This window comes from Rattus norvegicus, chromosome 10 (genome assembly GCF_036323735.1).
Source record: "Rattus norvegicus strain BN/NHsdMcwi chromosome 10, GRCr8, whole genome shotgun sequence".
Lineage (NCBI taxonomy): Eukaryota > Metazoa > Chordata > Mammalia > Rodentia > Muridae > Rattus > Rattus norvegicus.
In genome coordinates this window covers 90,551,897-90,577,562 of record NC_086028.1, presented here as the reverse complement: position 1 = coordinate 90,577,562, position 25,666 = coordinate 90,551,897, and the positions used below count along the sequence as shown (strand labels likewise).

At 43.3% G+C, this 25,666-nt stretch overlaps 1 protein-coding gene across 12 annotated transcripts in view; it reads right to left on the bottom strand.

Moving 5' to 3' along the window:
• Nucleotides 1–417: 417 nt before the first annotated feature.
• Nucleotides 418–25,666, bottom strand: part of Efcab3 (EF-hand calcium binding domain 3) — a 492,651-nt gene continuing 467,402 nt past the window's right edge. For 11 of the 12 annotated variants that reach the window (XM_039086123.2, XM_039086125.2, XM_039086126.2 and 8 more), the window contains 7 exons: nucleotides 22,405–22,548; nucleotides 18,733–18,804; nucleotides 16,213–16,333; nucleotides 13,789–13,970; nucleotides 13,240–13,424; nucleotides 10,758–10,880; nucleotides 418–893 (listed from right to left, as the gene is read on the bottom strand). In XM_039086123.2, coding sequence (XP_038942051.1) covers nucleotides 567–893; nucleotides 10,758–10,880; nucleotides 13,240–13,424; nucleotides 13,789–13,970; nucleotides 16,213–16,333; nucleotides 18,733–18,804; nucleotides 22,405–22,548 — 1,154 coding nt within the window. In that variant the 3' untranslated portion in view covers nucleotides 418–566. The remainder of the gene's footprint in view (nucleotides 894–10,757; nucleotides 10,881–13,239; nucleotides 13,425–13,788; nucleotides 13,971–16,212; nucleotides 16,334–18,732; nucleotides 18,805–22,404; nucleotides 22,549–25,666) is intronic. The other variant, NM_001013972.3, reaches the window with a different exon arrangement.

Here is a 25,666-nt window from a genome sequence, read left to right as displayed (position 1 = left end):
TGCACACTTGCACATATGGCACACACACATATGTACTGAACCTTATGGTATCTATATTTTCAATCTAGTTATGTGTCTTCGATGTAATGGGTGAGCTGTTAGTTGCAGGAGCAACCTAAGGGAAAGGTTCCTAAGGAATTTCTAAATTTCTCAGGGGTTCTTAGTGGCGTGGGAAGAGGGTGGGCTGCTAGTATTCCCTGCAGCTGCCACCCTCTGAATCTGGTGTCAAAAAAGACCCCACTCATTTAGAGTTAACCCAAACTAAGATGCTTACTGCCTAGAGGGCGCTTGGGAACCCAGGCCAACTTTCCTGCTCTCTGCTGGTATCTTGGTTGTCTTAAGCCAAATGGGAGTAGCGGAGGATGTCTGGCTGTAGTAACAGGAGAAAACGAAGCCACAGAAAGAGAAAACATCCTATGATTTAAAGGTTTTTTTTTTACTGGTCGTATCCAAAAGATGTCAATATTTCCACCTGCTAAGAATGTAGTAAATAAAAGCAAGAAGCCATAATTTTGATTACACTGGAAAGCAGTTTTCGGAGAGTTGTTTAGAAAAATGTAGGCTTTTCATTGCCGAAAGCCTCTGGAACTTTTCCGTTTCCTTTTCCTTCCCGTCTCCGGGTCAGACTCACTGAGGTCAGATGGGGAAGATAACCCCGAGTTGGAGGGGGAGGTTTTGTTCACGTTAGCGTCGTGCAACCGCAAGTCCTTAGCGGAGAGCAGCTCCTGGCACACGTTCCACGACCAGGTGTAGGTAGAGAAGGTATTGTAAAAGGACTCATTGTTGCTTTCCAGCCCAACCAGATCCCCTCGGATCTTCTTCCAGAGGTTCAGCATTTCTTTCCGGTGGTCAAGGGCAATTCCTAAGTGATAAGTATCTGTGGCTCTCTTTACCTGCAGCAAGAGGGCAGGCGTTAACTTACTGTAGTTACCTCATAACCTTTCATCGATGAACCACAATTACTGGTGGGCGTACAGTTACACATGTGAAAATCACACAAGACTACCCTTGGGCCTGCGTGGGAGCTAGGAAATCACAATGTATCACTTGAGAGCTGGGTATGGTGGGGCAGACCTCTAATCCCAGACCTTGGGAGGCAGAGGTGGGTGGGTCTCTGAGTTTGAGGTCAGCCTGGTTCACAGAGTGAGTTCCAGGACAGCCGGAGCTACAGAGTATGACCTCAAACAAAATGAAACAAACAAATAAATAAATGTAATTTTTAGACGAGGTCTCCCTCTATAGCTCTGGCTGGTCTAGAACTTATAGAGATCCTCCTGCTTCTGCCTCCTGCGTGGTGAGATAAAATACTCATAAAACTCATAAACCGACTAAACTCATAAAACTGTGAGTAGAGACAAGATAAATCATAATGGACCAAGAGAGGAAGCAGTGTGGGCTAAGAAGATTCTGAGCTGAGCAAATCTTTAAGGATTTAAAGCTAAGGATCAAGAAAATAAACATTTGGACAAGGCAGGAGCATCTTGGTGTTGCTGGAATGTTGGGGTTAAAATGAGGGGAGGAGAAGTGATGTTGGAGTAACTCTGAAGTTAGCAGATTCCATGTGGTGGAGGAGAGCCCATCACAAACAGCATGCTGTGGGAACTGGGTTCTAGAGGGCAAGAGAGAGATCCTTCAGTAGAAAACTCTGCCAGTAGAGAACTGGAAGCCTCAGTAACCCAGGCTGCTTGCTCTCCGATGCGTAGTCCTCCTGCTTCTGTCACTGCAGTGCTGCTTGGAAGTGTTTACTGAACCCTTTCCTAGCCCCCAGAACTGGGGATTTGTTGCAGTAAAAATAAAAACCGGCGGAACCAGTTCCCATGCATACCCTGGTGGTCTCTCGCTAGTTCTGGCTCCAGCGGGCCATTGGAACTAGCGCTAACTTATCTCAGATTAGTATCTCTCCCGGCGGCTCTCTGCTAGCCTCAAACTCTCTGGTTCCAGCTACCCGGTAAAATCAGGGCTCGAGAAGTCCAGCAGCAGCTGGCCTATTGTGGCCCCTGCCACGGACTCTGCCCACACACCAGCAACCAGCCCCTGGTAGTTAAAGTGTAAACTCCCAACTCCCTGGTAAAATCAAGACTCAACAAACTGTAACCCAATAATCAATTTTTATGCTAAATTCTCAATCCACAATACGCCCACTCAATAAACTTACAACCAATTGATAAGATATAGCTTGCCCATCTAGACAACACAAAATCCTATAACTATACATCCCTTAAGAATAGTCATAACAGAACCTGAAGAGAGCTACCAGATAAAAAGTTCTCTGCACCCAAATCCCGTGGGAGGGAGAGCTAAACCTTCAGAGAGGCAGACACGCCTGGGAAACCAGAAGAGACAGGACTCTGCACACATCTCTGACGCCAGAGGAAAACACTAAACGCCATCTGGAACCCTGGTGCACGGAAGCTCCTGGAAAGGGCAGCGCAGATCTTCCTGGTTGCTGCCACCGCGGAGAGCTCCTAGGCAGCACCCCACGAGCAAACTTGAGCCTCAGGACCACAGGTAAGACCAACTTTTCTGCTGCAAGAGACCTGCCTGGTGAACTCAGGACACACAGAGGCAAAATTTCTCTAGGACCGGGCACTGTTTACCGGGAGTCCCAAACCCTTGGATCCCGGCCCACAGCAGCTCTCTGCTCCCAAACCCCGTGGGAGAGAGACCTCACCGCCTGGTCAGGTGGGCACTCCTGAGGCTGCAGAGCAGAAGAGACCACCAACACTGCCCACCCCTGCCCACATCCCCGGCCCAAGAGGAAACTGTATATGGCCTCTGGGTTCCCGTAGAGGAGGGCCCAAGAGCAGCAAGACCGCTGCGCCTGAGACACTGCCATAACCTGAAGAGAGCTACCGGATAAACAGTTCTCTGCACCCAAATCCCATGGGAGGGAGAGCTAAACCTTCAGAGAGGCAGACACGCCTGGGAAACCAGAAGAGACAGCACTCTGCACACATCTCTGACGCTAGAGGAAAACACCCCACGAGCAAATTTGAGCCTCGGGACCACAGGTAAGACCAACTTTTCTGCTGCAAGTGAGCTGCCTGGTGAACTCCAGACACAGGTCCACAGGAACAGCTGAAGACCTGTAGATAGGAAAAACTACACGCCCGAAAGCAGAACACTCTGTCCCCATAACTGGCTGAAAGAAAACAGGAAAACAGGTCTACAGCACTCCTGACACACAGGCTTATAGGACAGTCTAGCCACTGTCAGAAATAGCAGAACAAAGTAACACTACAGATAATCTGATGGCAAGAGGCAAGCACAGGAACCCAAGCAACAGAAACCAAGACTACATGGCATCATCGGAGCCCAATTCTTCCATCAAAGCAAACACGGAATATCTAAACACACCAGAAAAGCAAGATCTAGTTTCAAAATCATATTTGATCATGATGCTGGAGGACTTCAAGAAAGACATGAAGAACTCCCTTAGAGAACAAGTAGAAGCCTACAGAGAGGAATCGCAAAAATCCCTGAAAGAATTCCAGGAAATCATAAATAAACAAGTAGAAGCCCATACAGAGGAGTCACAAAAATCCCTGAAAGAATTCCAGGAAAACACAATCAAACAACTGAAGGAATTAAAAATGGAAATAGAAGCAATCAAGAAAGAACACATGGAAACAACCCTGGATATAGAAAACCAAAAGAAGAGACAAGGAGCTGTAGATACGAGCTTCACCAACAGAATACAAGAGATGGAAGAGAGAGTCTCAGGAGCAGAAGATTCCATAGAAATCATTGACTCAACTGTCAAAGATAATGTAAAGCGGAAAAAGCTACTGGTCCAAAACATACAGGAAATCCAGGACTCAATGAGAAGATCAAACCTAAGGATAATAGGTATAGAAGAGAGTGAAGACTCCCAGCTCAAAGGACCAGTAAATATCTTCAACAAAATCATAGAAGAAAACTTCCCTAACCCAAAAAAAGAGATACCCATAGGCATAGAAGAAGCCTACAGAACTCCAAATAGATTGGACCAGAAAAGAAACACCTCCCGTCACATAATAGTCAAAACACCAAATGCACAAAATAAAGAAAGAATATTAAAAGCAGCAAGGGAAAAAGGTCAAGTAACATAAAGGCAGACCTATCAGAATCACACCAGACTTTTCGCCAGAAACTATGAAAGCCAGAAGATCCTGGACAGATGTCATACAGACCCTAAGAGTACACAAATGCCAGCCCAGGTTACTGTATCCTGCAAAACTCTCAATTAACATAGATGGAGAAACCAAGATATTCCATGACAAAACCAAATTTACACAATATCTTTCTACAAATCCAGCACTACAAAGGATAATAAATGGTAAAGCCCAACATAAGGAGGCAAGCTATACCCTAGAAGAAGCAAGAAACTAATCGTCTTGGCAACAAAACAAAGAGAAGAAAAGCACACAAACATAACCTCATATCCAAATATGAATATAACAGGAAGCAATAATCACTATTCCTTAATATCTCTCAACATCAATGGCCTCAACTCCCCAATAAAAAGACATAGATTAACAAACTGGATATGCAACGAGGACCCTGCATTCTGCTGCCTACAGGAAACACACCTCAGAGACAAAGACAGACACTACCTCAGAGTGAAAGGCTGGAAAACAACTTTCCAAGCAAATGGTCAGAAGAAGCAAGCTGGAGTAGCCATTCTAATATCAAATAAAATCAATTTTCACTAAAATTCATCAAAAAAGATAAGGAAGGAAACTGCATATTCATCAAAGGAAAAATCCACCAAGATGAACTCTCAATCCTAAATATCTATGCCCCAAATACAAGGGCACCTACATACATAAAAGAAACCTTACTAAAGCTCAAAACACACATTGCACCTCACACAATAATAGTAGGAGATTTCAACACCCCACTCTCATCAATGGACAGATCATGGAAACAGAAATTAAACAGAGATGTAGACAGACTAAGAGAAGTCATGAGCCAAATGGACTTAACAGATATTTATAGAACATTCTATCCTAAAGCAAAAGGATATACCTTCTTCTCAGCTCCTCATGGTACTTTCTCCAAAATTGACCATATAATTGGTCAAAAAATGGGCCTCAACAGGTACAGAAAGATAGAAATAATCCCATGCATGCTATCGGACCACCACGGCCTAAAACTGGTCTTCAATAACAATAAGGGAAGATTGCCCACATATACGTGGAAATTGAACAATGCTCTACTCAATGATAACCTGGTCAAGGAAGAAATAAAGAAAGAAATTAAAGACTTTTTAGAATTTAATGAAAATGAAGGTACAACATACCCAAACTTATGGGACACAATGAAAGCTGTGCTAAGAGGAAAACTCATAGCGCTGAGTGCCTGCAGAAAGAAACAGGAAAGAGCATATGTCAGCAGCTTGACAGCACACCTAAAAGCTCTAGAACAAAAAGAAGCAAATACACCCAGGAGGAGTAGGAGGCAGGAAATAATCAAACTCAGAGCTGAAATCAACCAAGTAGAAACAAAAAGGACCATAGAAAGAATCAACAGAACCAAAAGTTGGTTCTTTGAGAAAATCAACAAGATAGATAAACCCTTAGCCAGACTAACGAGAGGACACAGAGAGTGTGTCCAAATTAACAAAATCAGAAATGAAAAGGGAGACATAACTACAGATTCAGAGGAAATTCAAAAAATCATGAGATCTTACTATAAAAGCCTATATTCAACAAAACTTGAAAATCTGCAGGAAATGGACAATTTCCTAGACAGATACCAGGTACCGAAGTTAAATCAGGAACAGATAAACCAGCTAAACAACCCCATAACTCCTAAGGAAATAGAAGCAGTCATTAAAGGTCTCCCAACCAAAAAGAGCCCAGGTCCAGACGGGTTTAGTGCAGAATTCTATCAGACCTTCATAGAAGACCTCATACCAATACTATCCAAACTATTCCACAAAATTGAAACAGATGGAGCACTACCGAATTCCTTCTACGAAGCCACAATTACTCTTATACCTAAACCACACAAAGACCCAACAAAGAAAGAGAACTTCAGACCAATTTCCCTTATGAATATCGACACAAGAACACTCAATAAAATTCTGGCAAACCGAATCCAAGAGCACATCAAAACAATCATCCACCATGAACAAGTAGGCTTCATCCCAGGCATGCAGGGATGGTTTAATATACGGAAAACCATCAACGTGATCCATTATATAAACAAACTGAAAGAACAAAACCACATGATCATTTCATTAGATGCTGAGAAAGCATTTGACAAAATTCAACACCCCTTCAAGATAAAAGTCCTGGAAAGAATAGGAATTCAAGGCCCATACCTAAACATAGTACAAGCCATATACAGCAAACCAGTTGCTAACATTAAACTAAATGGAGAGAAACTTGAAGCAATCCCACTAAAATCAGGGACTAGACAAGGCTGCCCACTCTCTCCCTACTTATTCAATATAGTTCTTGAAGTTCTAGCCAGAGCAATCAGACAACAAAAGGAGGTCAAGGGGATACAGAACGGAAAAGAAGAAGTCAAAATATCACTATTTGCAGATGATATGATAGTATATTTAAGTGATCCCAAAAGTTCCACCAGAGAACTACTAAAGCTGATAAACAACTTCAGCAAAGTGGCTGGGTATAAAATTAACTCAAATAAATCAGTAGCCTTCCTCTACACAAAAGAGAAACAAGCCGAGATAGAAATTAGGGAAACGACACCCTTCATAATAGACCCAAATAATATAAAGTACCTCGGTGTGACTTTAACCAAGCAAGTAAAAGATCTGTACAATAAGAACTTCAAGACACTGAAGAAAGAAATTGAAGAAGACCTTAGAAGATGGAAAGATCTCCCATGCTCATGGATTGGCAGAATCAATATAGTAAAAATGGCCATTTTACCAAAAGCGATCTACCGATTCAATGCAACCCCCATCAAAATACCAATCCAATTCTTCAAAGAGTTAGACAGAACAATTTGCAAATTCATCTGGAATAACAAAAAACCCAGGATAGCTAAAACTATCCTCAACAATAAAAGGACTTCAGGGGGAATCACTATCCCTGAACTCAAGCAGTATTACAGAGCAATAGTGATAAAAACTGCACGGTATTGGTACAGAGACAGACAGATAGACCAATGGAACAGAATTGAAGACCCAGAAATGAGCCCACACACCTATGGGCACTTGATTTTTGACAAAGGAGCCAAAACCATCAAATGGAAAAAAGATAGCATTTTCAGCAAATGGTGCTGGTTCAACTGGAGGGCAACATGTAGAAGAATGCAGATCGATCCATGCTTATCACCCTGTACAAAGCTTAAGTCCAAGTGGATCAAGGACCTCCACATCAAACCAGATACACTCAAACTAATAGAAGAAAAACTAGGGCAGCATCTGGAACACATGGGCACTGGAAAAAATTTCCTGAACAAAACACCAATGGCTTATGCTCTAAGATCAAGAATCGACAAATGGGATCTCATAAAACTGCAAAGCTTCTGTAAGGCAAAGGACACTGTGGTTAGGACAAAACGGCAACCAACAGATTGGGAAAAGATCTTTATCAATCCTACAACAGATAGAGGCCTTATATCCAAAATATACAAAGAACTCAAGAAGTTAGACCGCAGGGAGACAAATAACCCTATTAAAAAATGGGGTTCAGAGCTAAACAAAGAATTCACAGCTGAGGAATGCCGAATGGCTGAGAAACACCTAAAGAAATGTTCAGGGGCTGGGGATTTAGCTCAGTGGTAGAACGCTTACCTAGGAAGCACAAGGCCCTGGGTTCGGTCCCCAGCTCCAAAAAAAAGAACCAAAAAAAAAAAAAAAAGAAATGTTCAACATCTTTAGTCATAAGGGAAATGCAAATCAAAACAACCCTGAGATTTCACCTCACACCAGTGAGAATGGCTAAGATCAAAAACTCAGGTGACAGCAGATGCTGGCGAGGATGCGGAGAAAGAGGAACACTCCTCCATTGTTGGTGGGATTGCAGACTGGTACAACCACTCTGGAAATCAGTCTGGAGGTTCCTCAGAAAATTGGACATTGAACTACCTGAGGACCCAGCTATACCTCTCTTGGGCATATACCTAAATGATGCCCCAACATATAAAAAAGACACGTGCTCCACTATGTTCATCGCAGCCTTATTTATAATAGCCAGAAGCTGGAAAGAACCCAGATGCCCTTCAACAGAGGAATGGATACAGAAAATGTGGTACATCTATACAGTGGAATATTACTCAGCTATCAAAAACAACGACTTTATGAAATTCGTAGGCAAATGGTTGGAACTGGAAAATATCATCCTGAATGAGGTAACCCAATCACAGAAAAAACACACATGGTATGCACTCATTGATAAGTGGCTATTAGCCCAAATTCTTGAATTACCCTAGATGCCTAGAACAAATGAAACGCAAGACGGATGATCAAAATGTGAATGCTTCAGTCGTTCTTTAAAAGGGGAACAAGAATATCCTTGGCAGGGAATAGAGAGGCAAAGATTAAAACAGACACAGAAGGAACACCCATTCAGAGCCTGCCCCACATGTGGCCCATACATATACAGCCATCCAATTAGACAAGATGGATGAAGCAAAAGAAGTGCAGGCTGACAGGAGCCGGATGTAGATCGCTCCTGAGAGACACAGCCAGAATATAGCAAACACAGAGGCGAATGCCAGCAGCAAACCATTGAACTGAGAATAGGACCCCCGTTGAAGGAATCAGAGAAAGAACTAGAAGAGCTTGAAGGGGCTCGAGACCCCATATGTACAACAATGCCAAGCAACCAGAGCTTCCAGGGACTAAGCCACTACCTAAAGACTATACATGGACTGACCCTGGACTCTGACCTCATAGGTAGCAATGAATATCCTAGTAAGAGCACCAGTGGAAGGGGAAGCCCTGGGTCCTGCTAAGACTGAACCCCCAGTGAACTAGATTGTTGGGGGGAGGGCAGCAATGGGGGGGAGGATGGGGAGGGGAGCACCCATAAGGAAGGGGAGGGCGGAGCGGGATGTTTGCCCGGAAACCGGGAAAGGGAATAACACTCGAAATGTATACAAGAAATACTCAAGTTAATAAAAAAAAAAAAGGGGGGTTGGGGATTTGGCTCAGTGGCAGAGCGCTTGCCTTGGAAGCTCAAGGCCCTGGGATCGGTCCCCAGCTCCGAAAAAAAAGAACCAAAAAAAAAAAAAAAAGAATAGTCATAACAACCTGTAATATATGCAGAGGCAAATCTTAACATCCACCACCATGTTGTCTCAGCTGCCTCCTCCTCGCTCCAGCCTCCTCTGTCTCTCTAAAACTTTTTCTCCTTCCCATCCTTCCTTCTTGTCCAATCACAGGCCTTGTTCTGTCCTGTACCTGCCTTTACCCGCATAATGACATCAACCTACACTTCACCCTTTCTGTCTAATTAAAAATAAAAGGGCAATCTACAACAGGGTAATCCCTGTTAGCAAGGGGCCTTGTCCACGCTAGCCCAGAGTGCTACCAGGGAGCTAAGTCTTCCGCCCAAGTTTATCTTTAAACAGGACCATGGCATGTTTTCATCTTCATGTTAGATAACCAGCTGAGTGGCAGGCAAATGGCTGACGGGGAAAAGCTGCAGAACTACGGGCACCAGACCTGGGAAGCATCCCGAAATGAGTTGGATTAGCTTTTGTGACTGAGTAAATGGTGATAGCCGCTGAGATACGGCATCCTCAGGGTAGAGGCAGATTGAAGGAGATGAGAGGTAGCATCCAGGCGGTGAGTGAGAGAGGGCAGTGTACAGGAAAGAGGTCTGGGCTGGGACAAATTACTTCTCGGTGTGTAGGTGGCTATAGCTAAGCAGAGGCTGAAGTCACCCATGTGCTCGCCCTAGCTCGCTTCACATGACACAGAGGTCCCTGCCATTCTTCTATGGCTGAGTTCTAGGGAGACTGAAGGAATGATGTTCTCAGCCTGGTGCTGGTGCTGGAGGTCTCTGGCCACAGGCAGCCTCCATTGGCCGCATGCTTATGTGCCAACACGTGAGTCACTGCCTGCTGCTTTGTGTTCTTGACTCCCACATACCCCGGTGCCTTGCTACTGTCCACGTCCTCCTCCACGACTGTGTCCTCACCCCAAGCTTTCATAGAGTAGGAGCTGTGCTTTTCTCTCTGTGATGTCTCCTAATCTTATTACTCATGGGCACACACTCAAGTGTGTCTGCACTTGTGCTATGAGAAGACTAGCAGGGGTTGGGGGGGGGAGAAAGCTGGGGGTAGAAGCATCGAAAGCCTGATGATTGCTGCCCAAGAAATCACAGCAGGAGTATCACAGCTGAGGCTGACCTCTAGCACTTGTGTGCGATGCTCACACGCTTGTACACACAGACATTGGAGAGGCTCCACAACGCACACTTTTAACCCCGACCCCGACTCTGCACTCCCTGTCTGCTTTTGTAGTCTAACTTCTTGACAACCCCATTCACTGGGACTAGGATGCACTTACTCCATACCACCTCCCTTCAGCATCTGATGCTAATCATGCTCTCGATGCTACCACTTCCTTACGTTTTACAAACACCTTCCATCCCTGCAGCCCTGGGTCTTCCCCCTCCTCCTTGAATCCCTCAGGTGATGCTATCTCCCATGAGTTCTGGACATGACACAGCTCATCTTGTCTCCCTAGAGTGGATGCTTTTGTTTGATTTTGGAGGCAGAGTCGTTCCATAGAAAATACTTTTGACAGTGCAGTCTGGGCGAGGTGTCTGACGGCGATCACTCACATGCTGTTTGAGAGCGACTGCATCAGACACAGTCCAATGTTGCTTCTTCTTGAATAGCTGGTCAATGGCTAAGATGTCATCTGAATAACCTGAGGCAGACTTGAGAGGTTTCACGTTCATGGCCTTTTTGCACATTAAAAAAAACAAAACAAAACAAATGAGTGATGAATTTTAGTTTGAATTATGTAACAAATCACAGTTATGCACGTGTGTAAAATGTCACAGTGAAGCTCATTACTTTGCACGCTAACTTTAGACATCAGTTATGGAAGGACATTCTAATGGAGTGGAGTTAGTGTGAAGTTGGCCATAAGGGTGCATGCTTCTAATGCCAGCTCTTGGGGCTCTGCAGCAAGAAAAGGGATGTGAGTTCAAGGCCAGCCCGGGGCTACAGTGAGACACTGTTTCACAAACACAAAAAACGGGATTTGTTTTTTTGAGAAGATCTGTGTATCATTTACAAGGTTGTCGGCAAACGATTTGCCAGTTGGAACTGGATCAGCTAGCACGGTATATGTGCGAACAGGCATTCAGTAAATCCACTGAATTAATAATAATGAAGTCTGCTTGTAAAACAAACGCTGACCAGACGGTTTGTGCGCGGAGTGCAGAAGGAGGGCAGAGAGGAGCTCCATCCCAACTCCAAGCTGCTGCTAGAGGAAGGTGCCCTGTACAGAAGTAACCTCTGCTACTTCCAGACTTCCCACAGGAAACAGTGTCTGCACTTCCTGCTGCTGGGCTGTTGAACAATGCTAAGGGAAGCTGGGCACAGATACCGCTCACTTTCTTTGGACGTACGGACTGCCTCATCTACTTGGCATTCATTCTCCGTTACCACTCCAAGTGGCTGCTGGGAGGCCAGACTTCAGACTGTCAGCTGCTGATCTCTAAAGCTGTCTAGTATGACTTCTCTTAACCCTTCTCCCCATCTTGTGATTTTCCCCATCCTTCAGCCCATCATTTTCCTCTGATTTCCAAGGTCAAACGTCTCCCCTGAAGTCTTTATATTTAGTTTGCTGTGGGGTGTTTTTAAATTTTGTTTTAAAATGACATTGATTGATATTGTGTGCATGTCTGGGTGTCTGTGTGTCTGCATGGCACTCATGAAGAAGCCAGAGGAATGATGTTAGTTCTCTTCCTTCTTTTTGTTTGCTTTCTTGAGACAGGATTTCTCTGAGTAGCTCTGGCTGTCCTGAATTCGCTCTGTAGACCAGGCTGGCTTTGAACTCACAGACATCAGCCTGCCATTGCCTCTTGAGTGCTGGGATTAAAAGCGTGCTTTGCCACTACCTGGAAAGTTGTCTTTGAACTTGTTTGTCTTCTGAGGCAGGATCTTTTTGTGGAACCTAGTTGGTCTGGAACATGTTGTATAGTTTAGGTTGGCCTTGAACTCATGGCAGTTCTCCTGCCTCTCACTGCTGCGATTACAGGAGTGGATGCCATGCCTGGACACCAGGCTCTGTTCCAGGTAAGTTTCAGTTGTGGTGCTCACACTGGGAGGCTTACAACAAACTTGAGGCAAAGGTCAGAACTTCTCAGAATACGTGGGCGCATAAGCAATACCTGGACATCCTGAGACTTTATCATTCAATGGAGTAAAGTGTGTGCAGGCAGAGAGACTAGAGTTAACAGAACATGATGCAGGGGGAGAAGACATAGCTGAGATCACAGGTGAGGCTCTAGGGGAGACAGGATGGGCCCTCCATCAGAGCACTCTCCAGTGATGTGGACCTTCCATCCTCATGGTATCTGGCTGACAGAGTGAAAACTGTAGCTTCTGCTTGATGGAAACTTTTAGTGTTTTGTGTTTCTGGTTTTGCTTTTTATTTATTTTATTCATTTATTATATATAAGTACACTGTAGCTGTCTTCAGACACACCAGGAGAAGGCATCAGATCCCATTACAGATGGTTGTGAGCCACCATGTGGTTGCTGGGAATTGAACTCAGGACCTCTGGAAGAGCAGTCAGTGCTCTTAACCGCTGAGCCATCTCTCCAGCCCTGGTTTTGCTTTTTAAAGACAGGATGCCATTCTGTAGCTCAAACAGGCCTGAAACTCACCATGTGGCCCAGGCCAACCTTGAACTCTTCGCTATCTCTCTGCTTCAGTGTCCTCAGTGTTGGAATTGCAGGAATGAACCCCCATGTTCGGTTACCTGTCGTTTTTTAGAGTCCCCGTGCCAACCCCAAACCTAGGTTTGCTATTTTCAGTAAATCGAACTATTTTGTTAAAATCGTTATACCTAAGTTCAAAGTCCTTGTTGGCCACAGAGCAAGAGGTCAGTCCGGGCTACGTCGTGAGACCTTGTCTTCTAAAACTCCCAATCCAAACCCAAATGAACGCCTCGAAAAAAACAACTACAGCCCCCCCCCCTCACCCTGCCCAGTGTTTGTGATGAAGACGGGCTTTTAGTCTCGTTGAGTTGGGTTCTTACAAATGGAAGTATTTAAATTCTCTATTACAACAGGATTCAATCTTACCTGTGTTTTCCAATCTCTTTTATTGAAAAAATAGTCCTCAAAAAAAGACAGAGGCTCCCTTTTCCTTAGCATTTCTAGTTTCTGTGTGTCTTTGAATGGCTTTCCCAACACCACCCCATCCACGTCAGGAAACAATGGAAACACAGGTATTTTTGAGTATGGGCTATCTGTACGGAGGTTACACCCTGCAAAAGATGAAATCAGGAAACGACATTAAAAATTCTGTAAAGATTACAAGCAGTGAGGCGCATCTGAGCCTAAGGTTCTCTCATACCGCCCCCCTCCCGCTCCCCACTTCCCCCCGCCCCCCCTCCTCCCCTGCTACCCCCTGCTCCCACTCCGCTCCCCCCTCCCTCCTGCTCCCCCCGCCCTCCCCTCCTCCCCTCCTCCCCCGCCCCCCCACCCCCCATGTCTGAGGGCTCAGTCAGTGGGCTCTGCTTCCAAACGGTATTTGTGTGACAGAGAGCAGTTCCTTAGCCCTGCTCTTGGCCCCCGGTGTTTACTCCTGAAGTCAGTCCGTAACAGAAGAGAGGGAAAAATGGCTCTTACGTTTGAGCGCTTCAAGAAACTTATACAAATCCCGTTCTTTCATTATTGAGATCCTGGCAGAGTTGGCAAAGGCAGCAGTGCTTGAGCGAGGAGGAGAGCATATGTCTGTCTTAAAGGCCCTTCTCCCGTACGGACTCCACAGTATTTCTGAGTTGCTTTCCTGGAACTTTTTCCGGAAATAGCTTAAAAAGAGAATACGAGGAATTCAGAAACAGATATAAAGAACTATTTAGGACAAACAGAAGAAAACGAAACTGCAAGTTAATAAATGCTGATTAAGTTTATTCTGAACCTATTTGAAAAGTTTCATCAGCATATGTTGATCATATATAATGATAGTTTTCATTATGACAACTTCATACATTAGATGTATTTTTATTATACTCACTCTGTTACCCTTTCCTGTTTCTCTGTCTTCCCAGAACCCTTCTCTCCTCCCTCTTTATCCCTCTTCTGTCAGGTCTTCCTTCTGTATTTTCATTCCCTTCCTCTCATCTTCTTTTGTATTCTTTCTCTCCTCTCCCACTTCCCTCCCCTCATCCTTACCTTCCTCCTCTCTCTTTCTTTCAGGCTTGAGAACTCAATATGTATTGTTAGGGTTGCTTACCTAGGTCCTGGTGAGGGATCATTTCCAAGAGCCCTTTACTAGTGGCTACAGCACTGAAGAAAATGTGTTGGGTTTGAAAATGCAATTTTCTGTTTTGAGACAGGGTCTCACTTTGTGGCCTAGGCTGTCCTTGAACTCATGGTGTCCCTTCTGCATCAAACTCTGGAGTGTTGAGATCACAGCATGGGATACTGTGCCTGCCTAGAAAGGTATATTCATCCATATCTTTCAAAGGTTTGGTTTGCTTTGGGATCGCATGCTGGCCTTTGTGCATGTTAGGGAGGCATCCTACCACTCGGCTACCCAGCCAGAATTATTGCCTCTCTTTCATGCTTGTTTCGGAAAGCTTGTGAGCAGTGTTTCCAGTGTGGGGGACTGAACTCAGGGCTTCGTGAATGCCGGCCAGCCAAGTACACTGGATGCTGACCTGCAGTCCCAGCTGCTATTTCTTCTTGTTAAACTAATTCCTTTATAACTTACATGGCTGTCTCGGTTTCTTTTTATAATTTTTGACATTGTTATATTTATTAATTGACTGTAGTTTAGTGTGTGTGTGCATATGCAGGAATGTGTGCACATGTGCACTGGCACACTGTGTATGTAGGTCAGAGGAAAGTTTGTAGGAATTAACTCCTTCTGCCATGTGGGTACCAGGGATTGAACACAGTTGTTAGGCTTGGTGACATGTATTCCTTCAGTGGTTCTCTCAGAAAGCCTTTCTTTCTCTTTAACTTCTGAAGGACAGCTTTTCTAGGGATAGAATTTCTGGTGGGTGAGTATTCTCTTTCAACAAATCATTCCATTCTGTTTTGGCTTGTAAAATTTCTGTAGGGAAATCTGCTGCTACTGTAATAGGGATTTCTTAATACATAACTTGATTTTTTTAAAACTTGATTTTTAAAAGTTTTTTGTACATATCTATCTATCCATCATCCATCCATCTCTCTATCCATCTATCTATTCATTTTTGAGACAGGATCTCACTGTGTTGCTTTGGCTGTCTTGGAACTTGCTATGTAGGCCAGGCTGTCCTTGAACTCACAGAGATCCACCTGCCTTTGTCTTCTGAGCCTTGGGCTAAAAGCATTCACTACCATGTCTGGTATCTTGTAGTTTGATGGTTTGACACCAGTATGCCTTGGAGAAGATTCCGCCCGCCCCCCAACTAAATCTAGTAAGGATCTTAACAGCTTCCTGGATCTTGGGTCTTTATTTCCCAGGTTTTGGAAATTATTCAGCAGGTAAAGAACCACCTCCTAAGGTAAGCAAATAAATAACCACAATCCAATTTCAACGAACCTAGCGACATTAGCTAAGGTGTCCTGTTAACTTAGTAGGAGTGAGAGCAGTGCAGGAGGAAGAGAGCACTGGCCACTGTGCTAACAGCAGCACTCAACTCTTGGTCAAGTGTTGGATTTGCTTTCCAGATGTTTTGTTTGTAAAATGCAGGTGACAGCATGCAACCCTTCAGTGAGGAGTATATTAGATAATATTATTTATTTTATTTTCACAGGATGAGAGCAATACTCATTATCTGTGTTCTTCTGCTTTGTTCCCCTTAGGTGAAGAAACTGAGAAGTAAAGAAAGGGCTAGCCTGTGCACCAGCAGCTCTGTCTTGGGTTAGGGACGGCTAAAGTTTTTTGGATGTCCTATGCCCACAACAGAGCCTCAGGAGAGTGTGACATTGGTCTTACAGTTTCAGAGCCAGGTGAGAGTATTGTAGCATGCAGCCTTCTGTTTTGCATTGAGCTCTGTGCCTAGGATGTTGGTGATGTGGCCTCTGGGAAGGTGCTCCCACCCACTCCGTTGCACTTACCTTACTAACTCTATTATATCCTTTCTGTGCAGGGCTGAAATCTCTACAAACTTTGATAGGATTTCAAACAATAAGATCCCTGGATTGTTAGCTAAATCTAAGCATATTCTCTTTTCTGGAACTATAGAGGAAACAGAAAAGAGAGGTTTCAAAATGTCTTCTGAGCAAGCATTCTATTAAAATTTCACTGAGAATTTATATCATAAAATTATAAAATTTATAATTTATAATTATGCAATTTTCTGTATATTAAACCAGGGACTAGAAATATGCCAAAACATTACAAATCTGTTCTATTTGGTAGAAAGGTAATTTTGATTATGAAGTAAACAAAATAATTATAGTTCAATGACTAAGTAAATACAGCAGTTCTTTTAACAACTGCATGTACAGTATGTTAAAGACAATTGTCATGTGCTATGAAGGGGGATTAATAAATATGTCTACTTTGCAGAGAACTCTCATTACTTGTCAAGAGCCATCATAGGACTAGCAGGTGATCTTCCTGAGATGAGTCTGCCTTGGATTAAAAAAAAAGAAAATCCAGGACAGATTTGTTCCAATAGACAAGGCCTATGAAAAATCATTTTAAGAAAGATTCCTACTATTAATATGCTTTTCCTGTTATCATTAAATATATAACAGTCAGTAGGTATTAGCCTGCCCTTTTGAGCAGATCTTTGCAACTACAGAGATGTCCTGTCTTGTAGTGATGCTATAGACAAATAGATGATTCCTCTTTATGATGATCCTATAAGAATTCCTAAAATTATATCAGTGATTGTTAAGCTCTTTTATAGTAGAAATGCCATTAGGTCCTTTCTGATGGTCAAAACTGCAATGAGAACTCTGGCAGTCTCTGTCACCAGTTAATTGCTTCTACTATTCAGAGCATATTCCTAAAGGTGGTAAAACCTTAACTAAAGGTAAAGTGAACTACGATTTATTACAGGTGCTATGACAGAAGATAAAATGTTGACTGGGTTTATCTATACAAAACTTCACTTTAGTTATAGTTTTCAACTCTCTATGAACCTGTGGAGCTGAGACAGGTGATGAATGTTTATCCAGATAATTACTCCTAATGGATATGCATGTAAACACTCTCTGTCCCACTTCTTATTTGATTTATGATTTGAATTTATGTGTAAACTTGTAATGAACTTCTTACCATGTGATCATGCATTCTGAAAGATGTGTAGTGCTGAGGACAAGAGAAGAGGATCTCTCTCTCTCTCTCTCTCTCTCTCTCTCTCTCTCTCCCCCCCCCTTCTGCCCTGCCTTTCTTAGCATTAGTCTTCTTACCCCCCTCTTTAGCACTCTTTGTCCTACTTAGGATCATTCTGCTTTCTTGTTTTTCTTAGAGAGCTTTCGTTGAAAACTTTTTACAACTTAGAAATAAACACCAAGTTCACTTTTCAAAGTGTCCCTTTTTCTTCTTGAGACTTCAAGTAGCAGGCTTTAAGTTAAGAGCCACGCATTTCCTGTGGAGATAGAACAAAGGCTGCTTTTCTTATACCTTCCCCCTAACCTTCACGCCCCTTGCTGTTAAGATACAGGTGTTAATCACCTAAGCCAGCAGTTTTTTAACACTCAGAAGTAGCAAGAAAGCATTCAGGACTTTTTAGAAGTTATCAGCATTCGGTAGTTAGAGAGCCACACCAGAGTCCTACTCTGTGTCTCAGTTCAACCTGTTCCAGGCTAGGAGGCTCCCAGAAATTACTGTGTTTGTTAGCACCATTTTTTCTGTCTTAGGGACAGTCTGTACTTTAAGAATAGGTATGTTTCCAAAGTTACACATGGGGTTTGGGATCTGGAATCCTAGAGAATATGATAGGAATAGTGGTTAGATTTTTCCAAGGCAGCCTGTTAAGTTCAGAAACTGGTGACAATTTCAGGATGCATAGCATTAAGCACAAAGGTGAGAGCATGCTCTCCAACCTCCCAGGCTCTCACCAAAGGCAGAGGCTTCAGCATTGCATGGAAACAGTACATATTCTAAGTGCTAGAAAAAGTTTTTCCTTCTTTTCTTTTCTTTCTTTCTTTCTTTCTTTCTTTCTTTCTTTCTTTCTTTCTTTCTTTCCTTCTTTCTTCCTTCTTTTCTTTTTCTTTTTTTTGGTAAAAGGAATGCTTTTGGAAGTAGTACATGTGCTTGTCTAAGAACCAAAACACTATAATAAAAGGAAGACAAGGGGCTATAGAGTCGTTAAGAGCGTGATTACTTTTCCAGAGGACCTGGGTTTGATTCCCAGTACCCATGTATACTAACAACCACCTGCAATTCTAGTTCTAGGTGATCTGACACAGACATACAAGGCAAGATACCCATACACAGAAGATAAAAATAAATTTTAAAGAAAGGAAAGCTACTGGCAGGGACTGCTTGACATATTTAAGCTGCAAGTGTGATACTCTTTGTTTGATATTTTGTAGTGTTTTCTGTGCAGTGTGAAGGGCTGCCCAACCTCTCTAACTGACTTCATCTATCTTCTAAGTGTCTTGTAAGTGATATCTACTCACCCACAGCTTTGAGGAAGAGTTTCTTATCTGTCAGCACATCTATAAAATCTGAGAAGTTGATCTTACCATCCCCTGCAACAGGAATATGAGCTCAGAACAAGAATGTCTCTAAACACTTGTATGTTATATTAAATATATAACTTAGATATAAAGGAGGGAGGGAGGGCAAGAGAGAGCACTTGCTACGTATAGCCTAGATTGCTGCAGACTCATGATCCTTCTGCCCCAGCCTCTGGTTTGTTGAGAATCCTGGTGTCTGCTACTGTGTTGAGCTAGGATGTATTTTAATTATCTAACATATGTTAAGTATAAGAGCTGAAGCATCCTGAGCACCTAACACTTAAAACCAGCACATGTGGGGATGGAAAGATGCTTAGGTAAGCTTTGGTTCTCTTCTCCTTAAAGAGATTATTTTGGTAGTGCCTCACTATGTAGCCATGCTGGTCTTCAATTTATAATCCTCAGCCTTCATGATTTGATCTTACTAGAATCATGGTACTCTCCCATAGCCAACAGAAGCAATGCTGAGGTATAAACATTTGGCAAAAGCAGTTAGCTACTATTATCCTTTGCCCGAGAGTGTCGCTTTCACAAGGAATTTATTCACATGTCCCTCCTTTTCTGGTAGCCTATTGTCCCTAAAATTAAAAGATAGTTGCTGGGTGGTGGCAGTGTGTGTCTTTAATCTCATCAGAGGTAGAGGCAAGGGCAGGGGCAGGGGAGAAGCAGGGGGCAGGGGCAGGGGTAGAAGCAGGGGGCAGGGGCAGGGGCAGGGGCAGGGGCAGGGGCAGGGGCAGGGGCAGGGGCAGGGGCAGAGACAAGCAGATCTCTGAGTTTGCGGCCAGCCTGGTCTACAATGAAAGTTCCAGGACAGCCAGAGGTACCCAGAGAAAATAACTCCCCTTCCCAAATCTGACAGTAACTACCACTTGAGGTATATGTGTATGGGCTATGAAAGAATAAAACAATTGGGTGGAGTTAATGGAAACACATGATAACTTTAATTAACAGGTGATAACAGTGTTAATTATCTGGTGACTTTAAGTCACTGTTAGTTGGGTGATGAGGGGCAAGATAAAATAGTATGCTGAAAACATTTCCCACATAACATATTAGTTTGGACTCCAGGCACATGCCAACGCACTTGAGGGGTAGAGGCAAGTGTCAACCATTCAAGGCTCACCTCAGCTACACAGCAAGTTAGAGGCCAGCCTTGGCTACACAGCAAGTTAGAGGGAAGCCTCAGATGTATTAAGACCCTGCTTAAACACCTAAAGAAATGTTCAACATCTTTAGTCATAAGGGAAATGCAAATCAAAACAACCCTGAGATTTCACCTCACACCAGTGAGAATGGCTAAGATCAAAAACTCAGGTGACAGCAGATGCTGGCGAGGATGTGGAGAAAGAGGAACACTCCTCCATTGTTGGTGGGATTGCAGACTGGTACAACCATTCTGGAAATCAGTCTGGAGGTTCTCAGAAAATTGGACATTGAACTACCTGAGGACCCAGCTATACCTCTCTTGGGCATATACCCAAAAGATGCTCCAACATATCACAAAGACACATGCTCCACAATGTTCATAGCAGCCTTATTTATAATAGCCAGAAGCTGGAAAGAACCCAGATGCCCTTCAACAAAGGAATGGATACAGAAAATGTGGTACATCTACACAGTGGAATATTATTCAGCTATCAAAAACAATGACTTTATGAAATTCATAGGCAAATGGTTGGAACTGGAAAATATCATCCTGAGTGAGGTAACCCAATCACAGAAAAACACACATGGTATGCACTCATTGATAAGTGGCTATTAGCCCAAATGCTCGAATTACCTAGATGCACAGAACACATGAAACTCAAGAAGGATGACCAAAATGCAAATGCTTCACTCCTTCTTTAAAAGGGGAACAAAAATACCCTTGGCAGGGAATAGGGAGGCAAAGTTTAGAACAGAGGCTGAAGGAACACCCATTCAGAGCCTGCCCCACATGTGGCCCATACATATACAGCCACCCAATTAGACAAGATGGATGAAGCAAAGAAGTGCAGGCCGACAGGAGCCGGATGTAGATCTCTCCTGAGAGACACAGCCAGAATATGGCAAATACATAGGCGAATGCCAGCAGGAAACCACTGAACTGAGAACAGGACCCCCATTGAAGGAATCAGAGAAAGGACTGAAAGAGCTTGAAGGGGCTTGAGACCCCATATGTACAACAATGCCAACCAACCAGAGCTTCCAGGGACTAAGCCACTACCTAAAGACTATACATGGACTGACCCTGGGCTCCAACCTCATAGGTAGCAATGAATATCCTAGTAAGAGCACCAGTGGAAGGGGAAGCCCTTGGTCCTGCCAAGACTGAACCCCCAGTGAACATGATTGTTGGGGGGAGGGCAGTAATGGGGGAAGGATGGGGAGGGGAACACCCATATGTAATGGGGAGGGGGAAGAGTTAGGGGGATGTTGGCCTGGAAACCGGGAAAGGGAATAACAATTGAAATGTAAATAAAAAAATACCCAAGTTAATAAAGATGGAGAAAAAAAAAAACCCCTGCTTTAAAATAAAAAACCAAACCAAATGCTACTAATGAAAAGCTCCCAAATCAGGAAAACAAATTCCATGACCTGTATGCTTTAAAACACTAACAAAATTTCCCTGGCATTTAAAATTCATTGGGCTTGGATAGAAGGAGAGGGCCAGGGTTTGCTTGGTGTTCTGCCTCTGTGAAGCGATTGATGTCTTTTTATCTCTCTGCTACTTCAAGGCATCCTCTAAAATGAGCATCATTACAAAAACTGGAATTTGGTATTGAGAAGAGACAATCACTCTCGGTTTCCGCCCAGAAAAAATTTCAAGAAACTATTTTTTACTCATACATATACCCCACTGGTATCCTTAAAGAGAAACATACACAAATACAGTAGCAGTTCCCTCATCCTTCAGGGTATACAAGTTCCATTCCAAGACCTCCAAGCCTTAGAGCCTTGGCTAGGTCTGAGTGTGCTGGCTCATGCCTACGATGCTAGGCTGTGAGTTAAATGTTGAATCCTCAGACAGCCTGAGACGCAGAATGATACCCTGTCCTGGTAAACAAACAAGTTAGAACAACCCCCAAACCAACCAAAACCAAACCAAAAACCTCGTAGGCACCCTGGACGGTACTGATTCTGCCTCTGCTGTGTGTTTTCATACAGACATATCTGTGATAAACTTTATCTGATAAGTTAGGCATAATGAGAGACTAACAGCAACAGCAACTATAACAAAATGACTATAACAATATACTGTGTGTGTATTTGAGACATGGTCTCTCCACGTAGCCCAGGCTGGCCTGGAACTCCCAGAGATCTGCCTGTCTCTGCCTCCTGAGCACTGGGACTAAAGGTGTGTACCACCATGTCTAGCCTCAACAATTGAACTTGAGGACTTTTTTTTTCACTTGAAAGAGTTTAGACAAATACTAATATTTTTGGATCACAGTTGAGCCAGTTATTTGAAACCATGGAAGGTAAAGTGCAGCTCAGGGGAGATATCCTTATTTTTGTTTGAGCAATATTCTGGGAAATAAGGGAGAGCAATTTCCTGTACTTACAGGATCTATGATAAACCAGATATTCATGAAACTGTTTCATGAGAAAGTAATAAGTGAAAACACTCACTGTCACGATCGGCACATTTTAATTCATTGTAGATATCGTATGCGTTTAGATTCATTCCCAGTTTTGCTACAGTGCTCATCAATCCGTGTGAATCAATACAGCCGGTTCTGTCCTTGGTGAAGAAGTTGTAAGCGTTACGGAAGGCTGGGGAAATGGAATTATATTAGTTAGGACAGTCATTTAGGAAGAAACACAGTCAGGCACGATAGTATTATTACTTGGAAACTGTGGCGGGAAGATTATCTGGGGATCTGGGGACCACTTAGGCTTAAAAGTAATGTCTGGGTCAGCCCGGGCTATAGAGTAAGACTGTCTCAAAAAGTGGGGCAGGGGAGGGGAGGGGGAAACATATATGCTAAGAGGACTAGGAGAGATCACATGACCAATTGAAGATTATGTTCTGAAAAAACACGGAGAGAAAAATGAGTAATAGATTTGTTTTTTAAAAAAGAAAAGACAGGGGCTGGGGATTTAGCTCAGTGGTAGAGCGCTTACCTAGGAAGCGCAAGGCCCTGGGTTCGGTCCCCAGCTCCGGAAAAAAAGAACCAAAAAAAAAAGAAAAGACAGATACAGTCTTTTCCTGGGATTTGAAGAATAAAGCAGAAATGATAGAATTCGATAGAACAAGCAGCAATTGGTAGAAAAACCAAATGTGGAGCCAGGCATGGTGGTACATTCTTGTAAAACACTCGAGGGTAGAGACAGGAAGGTTAGGTGTTCAAGTCCAGCCTTGGCCAAATAGTGAGTTTGAGAACAGACTGGGTTTCATCAGACCCCGTGTATCAAAACAAAGCAAACCAAAAATATATATTGTCTGTTGTCCCCCTTTATTGTCATTACTCATTTTTCTCTACTTTGCATTAAGTATTAAAATTATTCTTAATTTTCATTCTTTTTACAATACTGGGGTTTGAATCTAGGGCCTCATGTATGCTAGGCAACCGCTCTACCACTGACCTATATTCCTAGCTTCATTATTTATTTATGCCAGTGTGATGGTTTGAATATGCTTGGCCCACGGCAAGTGCTACTATTAGTAGGTCTGGCCTCACTGGAGGAAGTGTGTCATTTTATAGGTGGGCTTTGAGGACTCCTAGCTCTCAAGCTCCACTCAGTGTGGAAGAACCAGTCCTCTCCTGGCTACCTGCACATCAAGAAGCAGAACTCTTAGCCCCTTCTGCCCCTTCAGGCACCACGTCTGCCTGCACTCTGGCATGTTTCCCGCCATGATGACAATGGAGAGAACCTCTGTAAGTGTAAGCCAGCCCCAGTTAAATGTTGTCTTTTATAAGAGTTGCCTTGGTCATGGTGTCTCTTCACAGCAATAAAACCCCAACTAAGAACAATCAGTATAGACTCATAGATACTTATTTTTATATTGGGGTAAACATACCAGGATATGTTTACTCTTGTTTTTCAAACTATGCAAAAATAGTGGAGGATCGGGGATGGAGAGACAGCCCAATGAGTAAGCGCATTCTGTGCAAGCTAAGGACCTGAGTTTGGATCCCTAGCATCCAAATGAAAGCTGCCAATGGCCATCTACAATGTAACTCTTCTGTCTGACGAGGAGCAGAGGAGGACGACTACTGCTGTTGCCTTACAGCCACTGAAAACCAATGAGTCCGTGTTCAATGAGACACTCTGTCTCGAAGGAACCTGGCAGAGGAGGATAGAGCAGGGCATCTTCCTCTGGTAGGGGCACCCCGTACACATGCATTTGCACACAAAGTGTATGGCTTCGGCGCTCAGAGATAGACACAGGGGGGAAGTTCTTTGGAAATTCCATTAAGTTTTGTGCAGGGAGGTAGGAAGTAAAGTCATTTGAGAGCGAAGAGGAGATATTGGAGACTTTGAGGTATTGATAAACCAAGCAGAATGAACAAATTAATTGCTCATAGGAAAGTTGTAAGGATACAGGAATTACCACATTTTCTAGTGTTTGTATTTGATACTTTGATATCTGCATCTTTACTAATCCCACAGGGACTATGCCTCACAGGACTGGTTAGCTCCCAATAATTGTAAGTAACTAGGTTACATGTATCCCGGAAGACAGACAGAAAGAATGTGAATATGTCTGTATGTCTGTATGTGTGTATATGTGTGTATGTGTGTGTATGTATATATATGTGTATGTGTGTGTGTGTATGTGGGTGTGTATATGTGTGTATGTGTGTGTATGTATGCATATGTGTGTATGTATGTGGGTGTGTATATGTGTGTATGTGTGTGTATGTATGCATATGTGTGTGTATGTGTGTATGTGTGTGTATGTATGTATATGTGTATGTGTGTGTATATGTGGGTGTGTATATGTGTGTGTGTGAGTGTATGTATGTATATATGTATGTGTGTGTGTGTGTGTGTGTGTGTGTGTGTGTGTGTGTCATGGCATGAATATAGTTAAGAGACAAACTTGCAGGAGTCAGTTCTCTCCTTTTACTATGTAGGATTTGGGGACAGAGTTCAGGTCATCAACAGGCAAAGGTGCTTTGGTCAGCTCTTCTTTTCTACTCCTCCTCCTCTCCCTCCTCCCCCTCTTTTTTTGTATGTTAGTGTGGGGTATGCTCATGTGTATTTGTGGGTATGCTCACTTCCAAGCGTGGAGGCCAGGCATCTGGCTCTGATACATTCTACCGAATCCTTTGAGACAGCATCCAGCAAGCTCTACCCCATTTCCCTCACCCCTGCATTGGGGTGACAGGCATGCACAGCTTTTTATGTGGGTGCCAGGATCTGAATTCAGGTCCTCATGCATAACAAGTGCTCTTGCCTCCCGAGGCATCCTTTAGGTTCCGTTTAGGTTTTTTGGTGCATAATACTTCTCCTTTCTTTTGGATAAGATTCTGTTCTTTCTCCCTGGACACTCTTTTGCCTTTTCCCCTGACTTGCTCATCATTCAGCTTTCTTTAGACTCCCTCCTTTGCCTCACAAGACCAAATTGGGACACACTGCTATGGTCCTATAGCAACTAGATCTGGATACTCTGTTACAGTCCTATGGCTACCCAATCAGGACACTGTTATGGTCTTATAGTGACCAGATTGGGATACTCTGTTACAGTCCTATAGCTTCTATACTTCTCTCATATCTTGTGTCATCTTATAATTTAATTTAAATCACCAAATTATTTTGCAGTTTAACTATGTATTTTCCTTGTAGATTTCCTTCCAGAGCAGGAACATGTCTAATGTTCTTATGCCCGGAAAACTGTTGGTTTTTTTTTTTTTTGTTTGTTTGTTTTGTTTTTTGTTTTTTT